Source organism: Colias philodice, chromosome 13 (assembly GCF_061535455.1).
Source record: "Colias philodice isolate Cphi_HAF_F1 chromosome 13, ilColPhil1 Martin Lab GWU primary, whole genome shotgun sequence".
Taxonomy (NCBI): Eukaryota; Metazoa; Arthropoda; class Insecta; order Lepidoptera; family Pieridae; genus Colias; species Colias philodice.
Window position 1 is genome coordinate 9,089,501 of NC_143098.1, and position 18,913 is coordinate 9,108,413.

Consider the following 18,913-nt stretch of genomic DNA (forward strand, 5'->3'; position numbering starts at 1 on the left):
TTATTAGTATTGAATTAAAACAAACATAATTTAATTTAACTACTTTATTATCTAAATCAGAATTACATAATATTATAAATCTATATTTATCGCTTAAATTTATCCTTTTGATCTGGTATTCTCTTCATAAAGATAGTTGACTCATCAAAGTAAGTGTTGAACTTTTTGAATCCATATCTTTTCTTTGGATCCTTCTTACAAAATGATGGAGTTAGGTTAATCATGAGACCTGAAAATATATTATTAAATTAAAGTAGATAAGAAAACATTATTAGTATCATTAATAAACTTGAATGAATCTTCAGAGGGATTAATATATATTATTACTTTATACAAACACTTGAATACTAACCAGCTTTTTGTGCCATTGTTACCATTTTGCCAACTTTAAACTGTTGTCTCCTACATAGACCAGTGATACGACGTGGAAGCATGCAGCCGTCTGATCGTACGAATTGACTCAATATCAAGACATCGGTATGCTTAACATCCAGCCCCAATTTACACATGTAACATAGCGGTTTCTCGGCTTCAGGTAAAGCCAAGCCGGGCACATTCTCCGCCTTTACTAACAAATCTGAACGCGGCGAAGGAATTGTTACACCTTCGACTACTAATTTATTTCCCTCTCTATATTCTCTCACTGAAAATGTAGATTAATTATTAAAGGTTATGTTATGATCATTGTATATGAAATTTCTCGATGATACTTACATTCCTTTATATTCAATTGTTGCGTTAGGGACAAAGCCCGTACAGATGTTGATGTTATCGCATTTTTAATTAAGGAAAATGTAGTTTTTGTAAGTAAGGCCATTTTCAGTTAATTCTACTCATAATAATTAAATACAAGAAGTTTTCGTACATACGTCATACACAATGACAGTTTGTCAAATTTGACAAATTGTCAGTCACAACTCACAATAGAGGAAGGATGTAGGTATTTCATAGGTATTAGTCAGTTCAATAAAGAAACGAATCTTCAATGGCGGCCAAAGCTGACTTTGACAGATGGTAGGATCACCAAAAAAGAAAATAAAAATAACGTAAATTGATAATTATTTTATTAATTATTTCAAATTGTTTGTTGACAAACTTTTTTGTTATTGTATTTGTGTATTTATATGAATTATCATATTTACGTATACAGAATGTAATAAAATCCCCATAATACTTGTAATAAGCCCATAAAACTGAACAACTTTTCCCAAAGAACATATTTTGTCAAATTCCAATAAAACATTATTTACTTTCGCAAATGCATAATTGTCATTGTAAATTTATGATAAAAACTATTATAGGGAAAATCAAATACATTTTAGTGATTTTATTTTTCCATTTTTTTTTGCATACCGTACGGCCGTGTGTGAGCGAGAGGGAATGATAAGCGCCGCCATTGAAGATTCGTTTCTTTAAAGAACTAACTAATAACACGCTCAGTCTGGCGTCAGTTCAGTCCATCTGCATCAGTTTGATCCGGCTTAAGCTTTGGTCTGGTGATCATGACGCACAACGCTGAGGTGTACGGTTTGCGATGCCGGACACTCGATCATATGAAAAACGTCGACAATGTTCTCTTGTTCCGTCGCAGTACGCGTCCGCGGCGAAGGGCAAGCGCGGTGAGTGGGGAGGTGTACTCCCGCTGTCCCGCACAGCGCGGCGTCATTCTCGATTGAACGCTGCGGTGTGCGGATATGCGTCATGGCATATATGAATGCGACAATATGAATTTTTTCGAAGACAATTTAATAGAATTAGTTCGCAGCTATCCTTCTTTATATAAAAATAAAGACAAAAAACATAGAAGTTTGATAATTACAGCAAAATTGTTCATGTTCACGTCTACCTTGGTAGCTGCGGCAAAATCAACTGACCACCTCTCCGCAGGGACGGTAAATGCTGCGTCGTGACGCTGCGTTGGGGCGCATACCTCAGCGTTGTGCGTCATGATCAGCAGACCAAAGCTTTATACTGATGCCAGAATGATGGATGAAAAACACGGTTATTATTACGGTATTTTTGTCATTCTGAACCATCAGTCCGTCAGTCAACCGGTTAGACGAGAATAATTCTCCCGTCATTGTGAGCAGACTGATGGACTGAAGTCTGAACTGACGCCAGACTGAGCGTGTAACTTAAATGTCTAAGAGCGAGCGCCCACGAGCAACTTTGTCTCCGCAACAATTTTGTCTCCGCAACTATTTTGTCTCTCCAGCCATGGGCTAGTATGAAAGTGCGCGTACGTAGCGACGCAACTCCCGGGAGACTTTTTTGTCCGCGGGTTCGGAGACAAGCCCGCGACGCAACTGTCGCCCTATCTATTGGTTTCAATGCAAGTGCGCGCACGGCGACAAAAATGTTGCCTGTCGGCGGCCGCCGGCCAGTTGCCGCGTAACCGGAGTAGCGATAATACGTATTTATGTCAACGTATTTATTCTCGTACACAGTAGTTTTAACCGACTTCAAAAAAAAGGAGGAGGTTATCAATTCGGCCGGTATATTTTTTGTATGTATGTATACCAATTACTCCAAGGTTTCTGAACCGGTTTACGTGATTCTTTTTTTTTTTTGATGCGGAATGGTGTGGAATTGGTCCCATAAATTTTATTCGGATAAGCCCAGTAGTTTTTATTTTATGAGCATTTTTGTCTGGTCTCGATGACTATTGAAATGTAGCAAGTAACTTTGATTCATTTCCAGGTAACCGATTGAGCTGAAATTTTGTATACGCATGTAAATTGGATAACGATGAAACATTATTATGACATAGAGCTGATTTGATGATGGAGTCGGAAGGTGGTCATAGGAACTTAGTAATATATTGACTCAACTTTATCGAGTTTGGGCTCGTTTGATTCGTGTTGAAAAATACACTAAAAAGTATTAAATAAAAACTAATTTACTTTTTACAATTACGATTACATATCTATACTAATATTATAAAGAGGAAAGGTGTGTAGGTATGTATGGTTTTCAGTTTTCACGCATAAACTACTGAACCGATTACAATGAAATTTAGCACACATATAGAGAGTAACTTGGATTAACACATAGGATAGGTTTTATCCCGGAAATCTCACGGGAATGGGAACTATGCGGGACAAGAGCACAGACCACAACCGTCTCTTCGAAAACCATGTTGATAAATGAAGAAAATTTTAAAGAAAAAGTTGCGTTGCTGTCGCTTTCGTGAGCGCATCGTTCAAAACTTTGCGAGGAGACAGCGACAGAGACAAAATAGTTGCCGGGCAACTAAGTTGCTCGTGGGCGCTCGCTCTAATAGCATATACAGACGCTTAGCTTAGCTTAGCTAGCTTACTACCTATATTACTTGCTCTGTGTTTGCTATGAAATAGTGAACGGACGTCTTTCGGACGACGCTAAAATAGCGTTACAGGATGTACCTACCTACGCATATTGTCCAACTTATTTTTCAATGTTTTTAAAGTAGCCGCACTGTCAATTTTTTTAAGCTATTGCATAGCTTCTATCGCGGGCCTTGAGCGTGGGGACCGAAACGAGAAATTCTGTAACGAAAAAACCTCACGCTCCCCACTCGACGGGCGGAGGTGTGGCTTGAAAGCATAGCATGCAATAGCTTTACCGCGGCAGTCCCCGAGTGCCACATGTCGTTTTTTTAATACTTCTAAGTTCTAACATAATAAAATACGCTTGATTTCGGGCATCTCTATTTGCGTAATCTTTGTTAGTTAAGTCCCACAAACAGGGAAAGTCTCTATAATATAGTTCCAGTAATTTTATTATTATGTCACGTTCGGTGACTGTAACTCCCTCGGCGTTCATGTTGACGTCCTACACCGGCGGCGTTGCGAATGCGAATGAGCCAAATGCCAATTACCTAATATTACTCTATGGAATGAGCCGATTTGGTCGGAACAAAGCTTCCAAACGTTCCAATTTGGTCGGATCGGATAGGAAGTTGGTTTGGTCGGTATCGCCGGCGCATCCGACCACGTCAAACCAATATTAATAATAATTATGTCGGACCGACCGCTCTCTTCACTTTCCGATTTGGTCGTGGTCGGATGGTTGGCACCAACCGAATCGGAGCGTCTGTAGATGCTATTAGGTATGTAGTATGTACCACAGAACCATTGCACAGAACAGAGTATAACTGTGCAGTAAGTTTGTTTTTACTGTTCTGTGCAAGGTTCTGTGCTGTGGTTCTGGAACTGGAAGTATGAACTATGAAATCCCGTGCTCGCTTTTCATCTCCCCTGAGTACCTATATAATAATATTATGTTCTGTGCTTTAAATTTTTGTGATATCGGGCAGATGGGGCAGATGCATTGTTTTCACATCTTCATTGATCGATTTTCTTTACGGACAAGTTATGATAGGTACCTAACCTAAGCATTACTTGCTCGGTGAGGTAAGCTTTCTATTAGAAATATAGGTGCAGTGGAAAAAAACCGATAAGTTCAATCTGGGGAAGATGTAGAGTAATATAAAGTCTATAGCCTTCCTCAATAAATGGGCTATCTAATAATATCTAACACCGAAAGAATTGTTCAAATCAGACGAGTAGTTCGGGCAGTTCCCGAGATTAGCGCGTCAAAACCTTGTTCAAACAAACAAACCTTCCTCGATAAATGGGCTATCTAACTGTGCCAGTAGTTTCCGAGATTAGCGCGTTCAAACAAAAAAACTCTTCAGCTTTATAATATTAGTATAGATAAATTATTATTGTAATAAGACTAAGTTAATTTTCAATTTCTCCTTTTTTGTATATTTTAGCTTTGCCAATCTATCATTATACATAAGTAATGGCATTCTATCAATATTATAATATTATGTTGCCTGAATTACTATATTACTTGCTCTGTGGCCTGAATAAGTTGTTTTCGTGAGTAAGGTAAAAATAGTTAAATAAAAGAAAAATCATTTAATGATGGAGATGCATTTATTAAACAACAAATACACAATATGTTCATATCATGCATTCATATAAATTATCATAAATTAATTTGTGAGAAATAATTAATTTGGGAAATCTAACAGCTTGCAAATATTATTGTGCTTTTTTATAAATGCTGTATATATATTTAGTCTTATTTTCTATTATAATATACTTACTAAATTTTCGATAACAGTATTATTCTTGTGTAAATATAATAGCGGATATATTATTTGAAATATTATACTCTGTTAAAAAGGAAAAATATTACTTTGCAAACTTATAAAAGTTTATTTTTCATCACATTATTATACATTAAAATAATATACATATTTTATTTACAATGCAGTCTGTCAGTTTCCCGTATAGATATCGCAGAAAAAAGAAGGGAGATGATTTTTATGAGATTTTTATTTGAAAGCCGAGAGGCCCTTGTTTAGGAGACCGGCAGCACCCTCGGCACCATCATGGGCTGCTGTTGAGAAGTTTTTGGCAAGCTGTAAAAATAACACAATTTTCATAATTAATATATGTATTTAAATTAAAAATGTAGTTAGTTATATCAGTATAACTTATGTTATTAAGTAGGTATTTGAAAATATAAAATCCTTATGAAATTTAAATAATATGTTTAATTAAAAAAAAGTAAAAGCATAAATGCATTAATTCATAATTATGTAGGTAATTGGGCTAGATTTTTCCATTAACCTTTTTTAAATGAAAATGGCAACAAACAATTAAGTTGTGCAGATAGTTATGAATGTATACAACCTAGGTATATTTAGTTTTTAGATCTAAATCAATAACATCATCTTCTTTACAAATTATCAAATCTAACACAAATTTGGTACATTTCCAAACTCACCGTATCGCTTTTCTCATTGACAACTGCCCCAGCATCCTTGAGTCCTTGGCCTGCGGCATTTTCAACTCCCTTGAGAGTATTGCCCACGGCGTTAGATGCGTCGGCTGCTACTTTTTGTGCTGCTTTCTTGGATTCTTCCATTGCTACGTCTGGTGATGGAAATTTATTGATTTAAATATGAGTTTTATTTTCAGGTAAAACAAAGCGATTAAACACTTGACCGTAATTTAAAGCTTACTATATTGAGACGTATTTGTGAGTTTTGTGTTAAAAATGGAAATGGAAATGTACCTAGTGACTAGTGATTTAAATTTTCTTTGATGGAAATTTCCAATGTATTACTATACTCTATGGATGGAAGCCAATGTGACTTTCAACTTCAGCTCTAAGTGCCCTTACGCACTAGCGGTTAACCACGGGGGCGGCTAACCGCGCGGTTAGCCGCTTTCCCATTTTAATATGCAACCGCTTATGATTAGTGCGTACAATCATAAGCGGTTGCATATTAAAATGGGAAGGCGGCTAACCGCGCGGTTAGCCGCCCCCGCGGTTAACCGCTAGTGCGTAAGGGCACTTAAGTCACTAGTGTAGACTATAGACTATAGAAGATAATTTTACGCAACTTACTTTTAAATGTATTTTAGCGTGTTGTAATAAGTAATTAAATACTGATATAATATTTCCTAGATATCTTTACTCGACCAAAGTCAAGACAAGAATAAGAATGCTCCGCAACTGCAGTTACCTACTGCAGACGACCGTTATTTATAGGACGATCAAAACAACTATGTATTCGATTGGTGTGAGTCAGGCCAGTCAGCGCAGGTTAGGTCAGCCCCCCTAGTCAAGTGGCTTTCTGTTAGCGTAGCGTTCAATAGAATAGACTACGAATGTATGAGATTGACGTAGTCTGTAGATAAACGTATCTACAGGTTACGTCAATCTCATACATTCGTAGTCTATTCTATTGAACGCTACGCTAACAGAAAGCCACTTGACTAGGGGGGCAGGCCGTTATCAGGTGTTGTTTTGATAGTTTTTTTTTTAATATGATATGAAATATTATTATTATTTGATAAATAAATGATTATTTATACTTTTATCCAATTTATTATTATTATTAAAATAATTAATTATGTGCATCAATTACTTTTAAAATATAATGTTATCGCGCTATCATGTATAAATTATTATTCAATAACTAGGTATAACATAGACATAAAAAAATGTTTTAAAAAGTTGTAACTTGTAAAATGTGTAGTAAAAAATAAATTTCTCTAAAAATAGCTTCCTCATGAAGGGTAGGGGTTCCAAGTAATATATTCTAATAACACGAGGCTTTTGTTTAGAAAGATTGACTTTCCGTTATTTATCCTCTATCCTAAATAACTCTACCGTCAATATTCACAGCATTCGTCGGGTACCTACTTAAACATTTTACGTTATTACATATATAACAGACTATCGTTATATTATAATTATCGATGAAGGAGTTTTCAAAACCTATTTCTACCTACAGCTACCTCGGAAGAGTGAGATCCCTTGCTGCCACTTATAAAACTGCTTTCGTGCCCTCGTTGACTAAAGCAAGCCCAGGCAAATCCCCGTGAGGGCATATATTTTTTTGCACCACCGCGAGGGACGATTGTAATCAAAGACCCCCGAGGGCTGATACAAATTTGCACCATATCGACGCGACGGATGGACTTTAGCTTTACGGACAAGTTATGGTTCTATTAGCAATATACTTAGGTGCAGTGGAAAAAAACAACCCATAGTTACGTTCAATGTCTTTATTGTTTTTTTTTTCTGTTTTGTGTCTTATATTAAGTACTAAGATTTATATTTTTTACATGGTGGCAAATAAAGCGCTTTCTATTTCATCATCACTACATAGTATAAAACAAAGTCGCTTTCTCTTTTCCTATGTCCCTTTGTACGCTAAAATCTTTGAAACTACGCAACGGATTTGGATGCGGTTTTTTTTAATAGATAGATTGATTCAAGAGGAAGGTTTATATGTATAATAACATCCAATAAGGCAATAAATAGTGGAGAAGTACTGTTATTTTTGAGGTTTTTAATGTGATGTAAAAAATTAGGTACATTTTTTTCCGCTTACATTGCAAACGCAGGCTGAAACCTACAAGTTTTATAAAAATCCATACTAATATTATAAATGCGAAAGTAATCATCACTACATAGTATAAAACAAAGTCGCTTTCTCTTTCCCTATGTCCCTTTGTACGCTAAAATCTTTGAAACTACGCAACGGATTTGGATGCGGTTTTTTTTAATAGATAGATTGATTCAAGAGGAAGGTTTATATGTATAATAACATCCAATAAATAGTGGAGAAGTACTGTTATTTTTGAGGTTTTTAATGTGATGTAAAAAATTACATTTTTTTCCGCTTACATTGCAAACGCAGGCTGAAACCTACAAGTTTTATAAAAATCCATACTAATATTATAAATGCGAAAGTAACTCTGTCTGTCTGTCTGTTCTGAACCAATTTGCATGAAATTTGGTATAGAGATATTTTGATACACGAGAAAGGACAAAGGATAGGTTTTATCCCGGAAATCCTACGGGAACGGGTTTTTCTTTGAAAACGCGGGCGGAAAGCTAGTAATGTACTAAGTATTATACACATTGAAAAGGTCTACAGAAAAGAATGGTTTATATGTCTATCTCTTATGGATAACCCACAATAACTTTTTTGTATTTTTAATAAACGATCACTAGGTATCATAAGAAAATTGAAGTATGTAGCTAATATACTACACTTTCTGTGTTCTTCAGACGAACGATGACTAGAGGGACTATGATTTCATAAAACATTTTCTTCAGATTCTAATAAGGGTGGATTTCACCAAGCACGAATAAGTCTTACTCCAGAGTATAACAGCAATTATTCTATGATTTAAACGATTTTTATGTTACAACAAGGACTTATCTTAGGGCTAAACGGTTATTCTCATGTAAATCACTACTCCGCCAATTTCTGAGGAGTATTGCACATAACCATGAATAAGATTTCAATATGACTTCGCTTTCTCTGTCCCTATATTTTGATATAGGCTATATCCCTATGCCCTATGTATAATCTTAGAAACTAAGCAACGGATATTAATGCGGTTTTTTTTAAGATAAAGTGATTCTCGAGGAAGGTTTTTAAACAACGCTAGGGCGAGTCGCTAGTACATATTTTATAAAATACTAGCTGTGCTCGGCGGACGGCGGTTTTACTAGCAGTGCTCTGCTCCTGTTGGTCTTAGCGAGATGATTATATAGCATACCTATAGGCTATAGAGCAAAAAAAGGCAAGGAAAAATTCTTCAAATCGGACCAGTAGTTCCCGAGATTAGCGCGTTCAAACATACAAATAAACTCTTCAGCTTTATAATATTAGTACAAATATATTATTTCAATAACACTAAGTTAATTTTCCATTTCCCTTGTGTTATTTTGTATATTTTAGCTATGTTACTAATCTATGTATCACTATACATATTGGCATTCTGTCAATATTATAGGTTGCCTGAATAAGATGTTTTCGTGGTCGAAGGTAAAAATAGTTGAATAAAATAAAAATCATTTAATGATGGAGATGCATTTATTTAACAACAAATACACATGTTGACTTAATTTGAGTAATTACAAATAAAACATATTAAACATGATTAAAATTTAAGAACGGATAACATATTCATTCACATATTAAATGAAATATAGTAACGTTTTATTTTACTTTCATAAAACATAATAATAATTGATAGAAAAATATTTTATTCATAAACATAAGAACTGAAAAACGAGATACGATAGTGTTGAATAATTTATTCGCCGTGACATCTATAAGCGTAGGTAACAAGTAGGTAATATTATATGTTCATTTTCGTTTCATTTTTAATTTTTTTAAACGTACGAATTGGATAATAGATGGTAAACAAATTTTAATGATGTTGGTACGCTTGTAAACTCGCAAAGGCATCATTGGACGGTATAACGTAAGCCAAGCATGATTTTACATAAAATGCATTAAAATGCTACAAAACAAAAGTTCTTACTTCAAAGCTTATAACTAAAATATATCCAATTATAATGACTACAATTTCAAAGCGAAACATAAATATATTTTGTACGATTTTAGGCCCAAAATAAATCTTAAACACTAGCTTATCGCCCATTAATACAAAAGATAACTAGGAGATTAAACTCTTAACATACAATCATAAATTAATTTGTGAGAAATAATTAATTTGGGAAATCTAACAGCTTGCAAATATTATAGTGCTTTTTTATAAATGGCGACAATGGCGTATACAGGGTTACTTGTAAAACACCAGCAACCTCACAGGACAAGATAGCTAACATCATAAGTAACAAAATTTGTTCTACGACTTTTGGCATTACGCAATAAATTATTTTTAAATTATTTTTTAAGCTTTTATTGTACTCTCCTAACATTTGTAAGTCTATGTTCTATTCATTACCGAAAGGACGACGCGACGCCCCGTTCCCCCTCTCGCTTGCTTCTTGTTTATAATATTCAAACGGAAAATTAAATGAATATTTATTTTTGTATGAAAATAAAATCTAACAAATTATGAAAAGTCGTAGAACAAATGTTGTTACTTATGATGTTAGCTATCTTGTCCTGCAAGGTTGCTGGTGTTTTACAAGTAACCCTGTATACTATTTAGTCTTATTTACTATTTTAATATGCTAAATTACATATGAAACTCTACTATTCGATAACAGTACAATTCTTGTGTAAATATAAACGCAGATATATTAGAAATTCAATATTATATACTCTGTTAAAAAGGAAAAATATTAATTTGCAAACTTATACCTTTTTTTCATCACAATATTAGTTATACAGTATTAAAATAATATATTTTATTTACAATGCAGTCTGTCAGTTTCCCGTATAGATAGCGCAGAAAAAAGAAGCGAGATGATTTTTATGAGATTTTTATTTGAAAGCAGAGAGGCCCTTGCTTAGGAGACCGGCAGCACCCTCGGCACCATCGTGGGCTGCTGTTGTGATGTTTTTGACAACCTGTAAAAAATAATACAATTTTCATAATTAATATATGTATTTAAATAAAAATGAAGCTATTTTTAAAGTAACAAACTCAATATTTACGCATATACTGAGTGAAATTAAGTGATTGTTCAACTAAATATCAATAGAATCTTATAGTCGATACACTTTTCGACTAACATTGCATAGCATCCCCACACTAAACGTCACCTAACCTAACTAGGGGTCTCTTAATTAAGTGACCCTTATGACAGTGAAACAGAATTTAGGTTAGGTAGTGATTTGAGGGGTCCCTTAAAATAAGGAACTCTTACTTAGGAGACTGTTTAGGGGTTACTGCTGAAATCGGGCATAAACGCCCGTTTGTGTAGTTGGGCTAGTTTTTTTCATAAACTTTTTTCGAAAATGACCGATCACCTATTCTACCTACTTCTTTACAAATTACCAAATCTAACCCAAATGTGGTACATTTCCATACTCACCGCATCCCTATTCTCATTGAGGTATTTATCAGCATCTTTGATCTTAGCATCGACAACTTCCCCAGCATTCTTAAGACCCTGGTCTGCTGCATTTTCAACTCTCTTGAAAGTATTGTCCACGGCGTTAGACGCGTCGGCTGCTGCTTTTTGGGCTGCTTTCTTGGATTCTTCCATTGCTACGTCTGGTAATGGAAAATAATATATATTTATTGAGCTTACACATAAAGGTGAGTATTTAATCTTCATCAATGTTTTATTTTCAGGTAAAATTAAATAAGGCTATTATTAAAAAATAAGGCTATTGAAAACTTGACCGTAATTTGAAGCTTACTATATTGAGACGTGTTTGTGACCCATAATATGGAAGCCAATGTGAATTTCAACTTCAGCTTACGCTTAAAATACGAAAAATCGCATAACATAAATGGGGGTGATTCGGATAGCCCTCTAGGTCCTCTACCTCCTGGCTTCAGTACCTATATCCATACTTCTAGGGACACCCTGTATAGATGGCCCACTTTGAAAGAGATTTCAATACTTTTCTACCTACAGCTACGTCGGAAGAGTGAGATACCTTGCTGCCACTTCTAAAACTTCTTTTGTGAGTCCTCGTTGACAAAAGCAAGGCGAGGTAAATCCCCGCGAGGGCTGATTATATATTTGCACCATTTCCTCGCGAGGGGTGGTTTTAATCAAAAATCGACGAGGGTTGATATAAATTTGCACCATTTCCGCGCGAGGGATGGTAATAATTAAAAATAAGTAGGTCCTGCCAAAACATGCTTAAGAGACACCCTGCGAGGGTGGGTTTAGCCTGGCTAACCCCTGCCAGAGTTTGCGCCCTATATGTATTCTGCTTCGAGCACGATTTAAGGTGCTAATATAAATTTAGCAGTTAGTAAGCATTTAAATAATATAGCAATTAATAAGGTCTTTAACTTATTTTACAACGCAACGACAGCTGTCCAGGATGAAATAAGAATTGATTTGACGATGTAATCCGGTCAAATTAAATTATAAGAGAAGCAAAACAAAAATTCCCAAAAAAACTGAAAATCAGTAAAGTTACTTAAAATACAATCATATTTTGAAATTACCAATCATTGCAATGCATAGAACAAATTTTATTCAAGGTCAAAGGCCAAAAAAATAGTTTTTTCGCGATTTTCAGGGAAACTGTAAGTTTTATCGTCAAAAGAATTTTTGACCTTTGACCTTGAAAAATTTCCATACATTGCACAATGATTGGTAATTTCTAAGTATTATTTAAGATTGTATTTTGAACAACTTTACTGATTTTCCGCTTGTTGGGAATTTATGTATCACGGAATGTTTAGATTGAACGGATTAATGGTAATTATTAATTATCGTATAGTGGATTTTCCGAAATTTTTAGAAGTGAAAAAATTTTAAAATTTTTGTACCTAGGTACGCGTATTTGACCTTGCACCTTGACCTTCTCGCCTTAACCAAAACATTGCATCATTTGTACAAAGGAAACGTAACTTTCGGTCGAAATCCGTCGGTTCAAAGTCGAAATCCGACGATGCAAAGTCGAAATCCGTCGGTTCAAAGTCGAAATCCGTCGGTGTAAAGTAGGTCAAAATCGAGTCGAAAGGAGTCGGTTACATACAAACATACAGGTGAAGCTAATACAAGCGTGTTAATAAACTAATGCTAAGGATTCATTAGCAACATCAGCATTTTAAATAAAATCCAACAGTTATTCCGTTGATTTAACAGATTTTTACTCATATTTTTAAGTTTAATATCATTAAAATAGATGTAAAAATAACTCACTGTACTATCCGACGGGATACACTTTTTCACACTTAGCACTTGCTATATGTAATACTGATTCTTAATAAGACCAAGGCTGTAGACAACCTTACTGCAGGGAAAACTAGACACCAATGAACTACAAATAGCGCCTGAACATTATCGTGCGCCGCGATAATTTTCAGGCAGAGAGAGCATACATACAACGTGCAACGGAAAGAGAGGGAAAATCTAGGCAAAATAGCTAGGCCCTTCTCAATATAGTAAGCTTCAAACTGACGGCCAAGTTTTTAATTTGGACTCATTACCTATCCAAAATTAAAACACGAAACTAAAACTGATGAGTGATGGAAATTTTCCCTAAGATAACCCGGCACCCGGGAAAGGAGCCGTGGGTTATGTCGGATTCCTACCGACTAAAACCCCAGCAGTTGCCTGCCACCTCAAAGCCGGCGCAAGCTTTACACGAGCTCACGCCACCCGCTCCCCGATGATGGATTGTAAATCTTCCGCCGACTACGACAACCTATTACCTACCTCTATCCTCTCTATATTCAAAGAATATTTAAAAATGTCAAAGATGCTGTTGAAGTTTCTATAACTTATCCCATGGTATCTCTACTTTACATTATCCCTAGTACTAAAATTAACAACTATGATAAAATTAAAAGTCTGTCTCATAATAATAGTTACAATAACTTACTGGCGGCACGCTTCGCTTCTTCAGCAGCAGCTCCAGCCGCCTTCCTGGCCTCCTCCTTCGCGGCTTCAGCAGCCAATCGAGCCTTCTCCTTGGCATCTTCAGCGGCTTTCTTCGTGTGATCTACTGTCGCGTTGATACTATCTGTAACGATATTTTTATAAACAATAACACAATTATCTTGAATGAATTTTAAGTTAAGTATAGTAATATTAAAAGCACGTCAAAATTTATTAAAGAATAAAACAATTATTATTCTGTTTTGTTATCGTCAAAAGGCTAAGCATTGTAACTATAGATACAAAATAGTTAATAAAAAACAATTTTCAAATTGCGGTTAAGTACTTATCACAATGTTTAATATCATAATTTTCGCGTTACGCAATAGGCTATTTGACAGTATAAAAAATAAATTACTTTTTTGTGTAATCCATATACATATAAGGTTTTTGAAGCGATTTAAATTAATAAATGATATAAATAATAACTTATTTATTTATAAATCGTCGACAAAAAACATCATATTTTTTTAAATTACCACGTGACCGAAAACATCCATGATTGGCTGCATCTGCCATGACGTCACAGCGGCGTAAATAACAAGTGATCCCAACGTTTACTCACGTCGTTGCTGAATTTCGCTTTTGGTTTTGTTTCTTGTATAACTTATTTCTTGTGATTCAAGGTGTCTGTAATCAGTTTTGTTCTTTATGTGTTATTTTTGTTTGTCATGGAACCAAATTTCGAAAAAGCAGACAGTAGAAATCTACCTAATGTGGACGCTATAATGGTTGGCATGTTCTTTAAAAACAACCCAGATTTTTACGCTCCTGAATTGAGAAATGTGAAAACAGCTACGACAGTTAATATGTATTTCAGTCGTCATTCATTACCTTTTTAGTTAAATTTACCTACAAACATGAATCACAATAGCACAATAATTATGAAGTACTAGATTTACGCCCGCGGCTTCGCCCGCGTTTTCAAAGGAAAACCCGCATAGTTCCCGTTCCCGTGGGATTTCCGGGATAAAACCTATCCTATGTGTTAATCCAAGTTACCCTCTATATGTGTGCTAAATTTCATTGTAATCGGTTCAGTAGTTTTTACGTGAAAGAGTAACAAACATCCATACATCCATACATCCATACAAACTTTCGCCTTTATAATAGTATTAAGATACATTTTTTAGGTTATGCCCTTTGTTTTTCATTTCAGCCCTCCAGTTTATAGGATTGACGTGTTTGTATTGATTATTTTCAATATCAATACAAACACGTCATCATCAATTTATATAATATATCATTATCTAACCTCAAGCAGGTAAGTAATGAGACGATTTATACGATGTATTGCAAATAAAATAAACTGCCTTCTAGGTATTCAACACCATACTTACATCGAAGTGACCTTCACAAAAAAATATAACTATTTTAATTGATATATCTAATATCACTTGGATTTCTGCGAGCTAACTGCAACCACTTTCTACGCATTTTTATATCTTTTGGAGCACATATAAGTAAATATGTAGTTTGTCAGGGGTTTTAATAGTTGTATTTCTTCATCCAGGAATTACAAACTATCTATAAGAACTCATTTTCTGGTTTTTAAACAGATTAACTTAATTATACTATAATTAAAACAAAAACGAACAATAAGTACTAGGAGCAAGTTGATGTTTACGCCGCTGTGACGTCACCATAGTCGCGAGACGCCATATTCTTCAAAATTGTGTTTTGGCGGCATATTTGAATATCATGTTTTTATTTTCCATTTTCTCAATTAATAACTACAAAAAATTAAGAAACATGTGTTTTGTGTGCTCTATAAACGTATCTTAATAATTTGAGACAGTTTTCAAAACCTTGTCAAATAGCCTATTAAAAAAGCCGTCAAAGATCTTACAACTAATTTATTTTTTAATTCCGAGTCGACTTAACAGTACAGTGGAATTTCATCGACCTTGTAAAACAACAGTAAAAACAACATATCATTAACAATTACCACATCGTAACACATAGAACTTATAGACCGGGAGATACTGACACAAAATTTCGAGTCATTTGTAACGGGATGGCGGTTCTACAGGGGTCTTAGTACGCAATGACAAAAAGAAAAACGATGGCGTGAACGCTGGTACCGGCGGCTTAGTCGCGTGGGCGTTAGTCGAACTCGTCGGAAAATAGCGAAAGTCAAACGATTTGTAACAGTATGGCACTTATTTTTCCTGTAAGTTTGAGGATCAACAAATATAAATACAAAATTTCAAAGATCTAAGTGTTGGAAATCCTCACTTATATAAATTAATAATAAATTAAGTTTTCAAGTATAACAGCACTTTTTCCCCCTACTAGAAGTATGGCAAATATAATAATGGTCACATTTTATCAAATACTCTCCAAAAATCCAAATGCAATACTGGTACAAAAAGTTTGGCGAAATTAAATTTTTTTGCAGATTTTCGGCGGTATGGCGACCATTTGGAATCGTCCGAAAAGTATGGCATGGCGATTTTCGTAAATGGCTGCACGACGATAGTTACCTGTGCAAAAGTTAGCCTGGTACAAATGGTTGAATGATTGTTTTATTTAAATCAACACATTCGCGTCGGTATGGCGGGCTGTAAATCACACCGGAAAAGTATGGCATGACACTACCGCCTACTACTTTTTTATGGGCTATCGGTAAATTCTAAAATTTTTGTGTTACAAATCGTTTGACTTTCGCTATTTTACCGACGAGTTCGACAAACGCCCACGCGACTAAGACACCGGTACCAGCGTTCACACCATCATTTTTCTTTTTGTCATTGCGTACTAAGACCCCTGTAGAACCGCCATCCTTGTTACAAATGACTCGAAATTTTGTGTCAGTATCTCCCGGTCTATTACCTTCAATACAATTAATTGTTAGATACACACTAGGAAAAAGAACTGAAAACTTTAGTACCTTTACCGCTGTCAATTAGACTTTTTCCCGAAGATTCATTATCACCCAACACCAAACTTGATACCATATCTACAATTTAGCAAGAAAACATAAGTACAAGCAAACGTGCAAAAAAAGAACAAATGAAATAAGATTTTAGTGAAAAGGGAAGAGTAAAATTAAGAAGAGTACAGAGTACTAATACAATACCTTTAGCTCCCGTAACCAAAGAGGCACTTTTATCATAAATAGAGCCAGCTACATTTTTAGTTGTATCTACTGTGCTTTGAACTGTGCCTGTTACTGTATCTAAAATAATAAATTGTATAGGCGTGAGGTCTATCGATAAATTTATTTTCCTATAAATCTTTATATTTAATTCTAGCTCAGTTCCACTATAATATAATTAGACATACCTTTAGCACTACCTATGAAAGATGCTCCTTTACCAAAAGCAGATTCAGTAACAGATTTAGTGCTGTCTACAGTGTTTTCTACATTATCTAAAATAACAATAAATTTTATTGTATATCACGTATAAACAATAATATTAAAATATGCTGAGTGAAAAATGCATGTTCCTGAAACGATAAGCGAATGAACCTTAATGAACGCATGAATATGTCGTGATACAAAATGATGCCAAGCGAATAATATGGGTTCTACCTTTTGCGATTATTACCAATGACTTGCCCTTCTCCAAAACAGATGATACTAAGCCTTTGCTTGTATCAACTGTACTGTGAACAGTGTTAGTTAAAGTATCTACAAACATAATGAAATTGTAGTACAATAATATAATCGTCAAAAAGCAATGATAATATAATGAGTGAAACAGGTCTACCTTTAACACCGCGAATTAATGAGACTCCTTTACCAACAGACGAAGGAGAGGCAGCAGTATTTACATTGCTACCTGTATCGCTAGTTAATGAATGCACAATGACCCACACCAATCGATTAAGGAAATGAACAATGAATGATAGAACATTACGCATAATGAACATGAAGATATCATCTGAATCCATACTAAAAATACCTTTAGCCGTATCTACTAGTGATGCTCCTTTATCATAAGCTGAGGAAACAGCCGTTTTTGTAGTATCTACTGTTGAATAAACAGTATTTGCTACTGTATCTACAAGATGAAATATGAGGGGTTTAATAGACGCAATATCATTGATAGTAACTCATTTGAATTAACGACATTGTACCTATACCTTTAGCAGAAGTCATGAAATTAAGCCCCTTGTCTGTTGCAGATGAGGCAACATTCTTTGTCGCATCTATTGTGCTTGCTACAGAGTCTACAAATGATAATGAAATAAAAATATGTTTAAAAAATTGAAACTTAATAAGAATAACAACAACCAATAAAAATAAATAAACAAGGATAAATAAAATGTTATATTCTATACCTTTAGCAGTGCCTACAAATGATGAACCTTTGTCTACAGCCGCATTAGCTACACTTTTGGTCGCATCTACAGTGCTTTGAACTGTATTTGCTACTGTATCTAAAATATGGAAACGTGAAAATAGTGATTTTGATAAAAACAACAATAGTGGACAATACAAATAAATCAATATTTGAAATGATAAGCGAACCTTTAGCAGTGCCTACAATGGATGTGCCTTTGTCTAATGCTGCATTGGCTACATTTTTGGTCGCTTCTACAGTGCCTTGAACGGTATTAGTGACAGTATCTAGAAATGGTGGAATCATGACAACAATATCAAACAAATTTTAATTTAAAATGATCTGAAAATCATAATTCAGAAAGTAAACAAGGTACTTAATAAAGCAACAGAAAACGAATAAACAGTGACTTGATGTCACTATAAATAAATCATTCTTAATAAGAAAATTGTGGTATTTTTATACCTTTTGCAGAGCCTACAAAGGATGTGCCTTTATCTAATGCTGCGTTAGCTACATTTTTGGTCATATCTACAGTGCCTTGAACGGTATTAGTGACGGTATCTATAAAAATGAAATCATGACAACATGTTAAAATTGTCTCAAAATATCACAACAGAATAAAAACATAAAATGATGTGCGTTATACCTTTAGCAGTGCCTACAATGGATGTGCCTTTGTCTACAGCTGCGTTAGCTACACTTTTGGTCGCATCTACAGTGCTTTGAACTGTATTTGCTACTGTATCTAAAATATGGAA

The 18,913-nt window shown here is 34.8% G+C and overlaps 2 protein-coding genes across 24 annotated transcripts in view; both read right to left on the reverse strand.

Annotated features, from left to right (window-relative positions):
• Positions 1-29: 29 nt before the first annotated feature.
• On the reverse strand, positions 30-881 carry mRpS18A (mitochondrial ribosomal protein S18A). The gene is made up of 3 exons (XM_089702727.1): positions 715-881; positions 353-643; positions 30-229 (listed from the first exon to the last, which is right to left on the reverse strand). Exons 1-3 carry the CDS (start codon positions 815-817, stop codon positions 87-89), a joined length of 537 nt encoding a protein of 178 aa, XP_089558853.1. The 5' UTR covers positions 818-881; the 3' UTR covers positions 30-86.
• A 4,309-nt stretch (positions 882-5,190) lies between these two features.
• LOC149483586 (uncharacterized) overlaps positions 5,191-18,913 on the reverse strand; it is a 38,290-nt gene continuing 24,567 nt past the window's right edge. For 15 of the 23 annotated variants that reach the window (XM_089702698.1, XM_089702688.1, XM_089702690.1 and 12 more), the window contains 12 exons: positions 18,802-18,900; positions 18,618-18,716; positions 18,341-18,439; positions 18,151-18,249; positions 17,953-18,039; positions 17,772-17,870; positions 17,149-17,235; positions 16,943-17,041; positions 16,754-16,822; positions 13,805-13,945; positions 11,323-11,504; positions 9,385-10,855 (listed from right to left, as the gene is read on the reverse strand). In XM_089702698.1, coding sequence (XP_089558824.1) covers positions 10,769-10,855; positions 11,323-11,504; positions 13,805-13,945; positions 16,754-16,822; positions 16,943-17,041; positions 17,149-17,235; positions 17,772-17,870; positions 17,953-18,039; positions 18,151-18,249; positions 18,341-18,439; positions 18,618-18,716; positions 18,802-18,900 — 1,247 coding nt within the window. In that variant the 3' untranslated portion in view covers positions 9,385-10,768. Of the gene's footprint in view, positions 5,417-9,384; positions 10,856-11,322; positions 11,505-13,804; positions 13,946-16,753; positions 16,823-16,942; positions 17,042-17,148; positions 17,236-17,771; positions 17,871-17,952; positions 18,040-18,150; positions 18,250-18,340; positions 18,440-18,617; positions 18,717-18,801; positions 18,901-18,913 lie in introns of those variants that run through there. The other 8 variants (XM_089702705.1, XM_089702693.1, XM_089702708.1 and 5 more) reach the window with 7 other exon arrangements.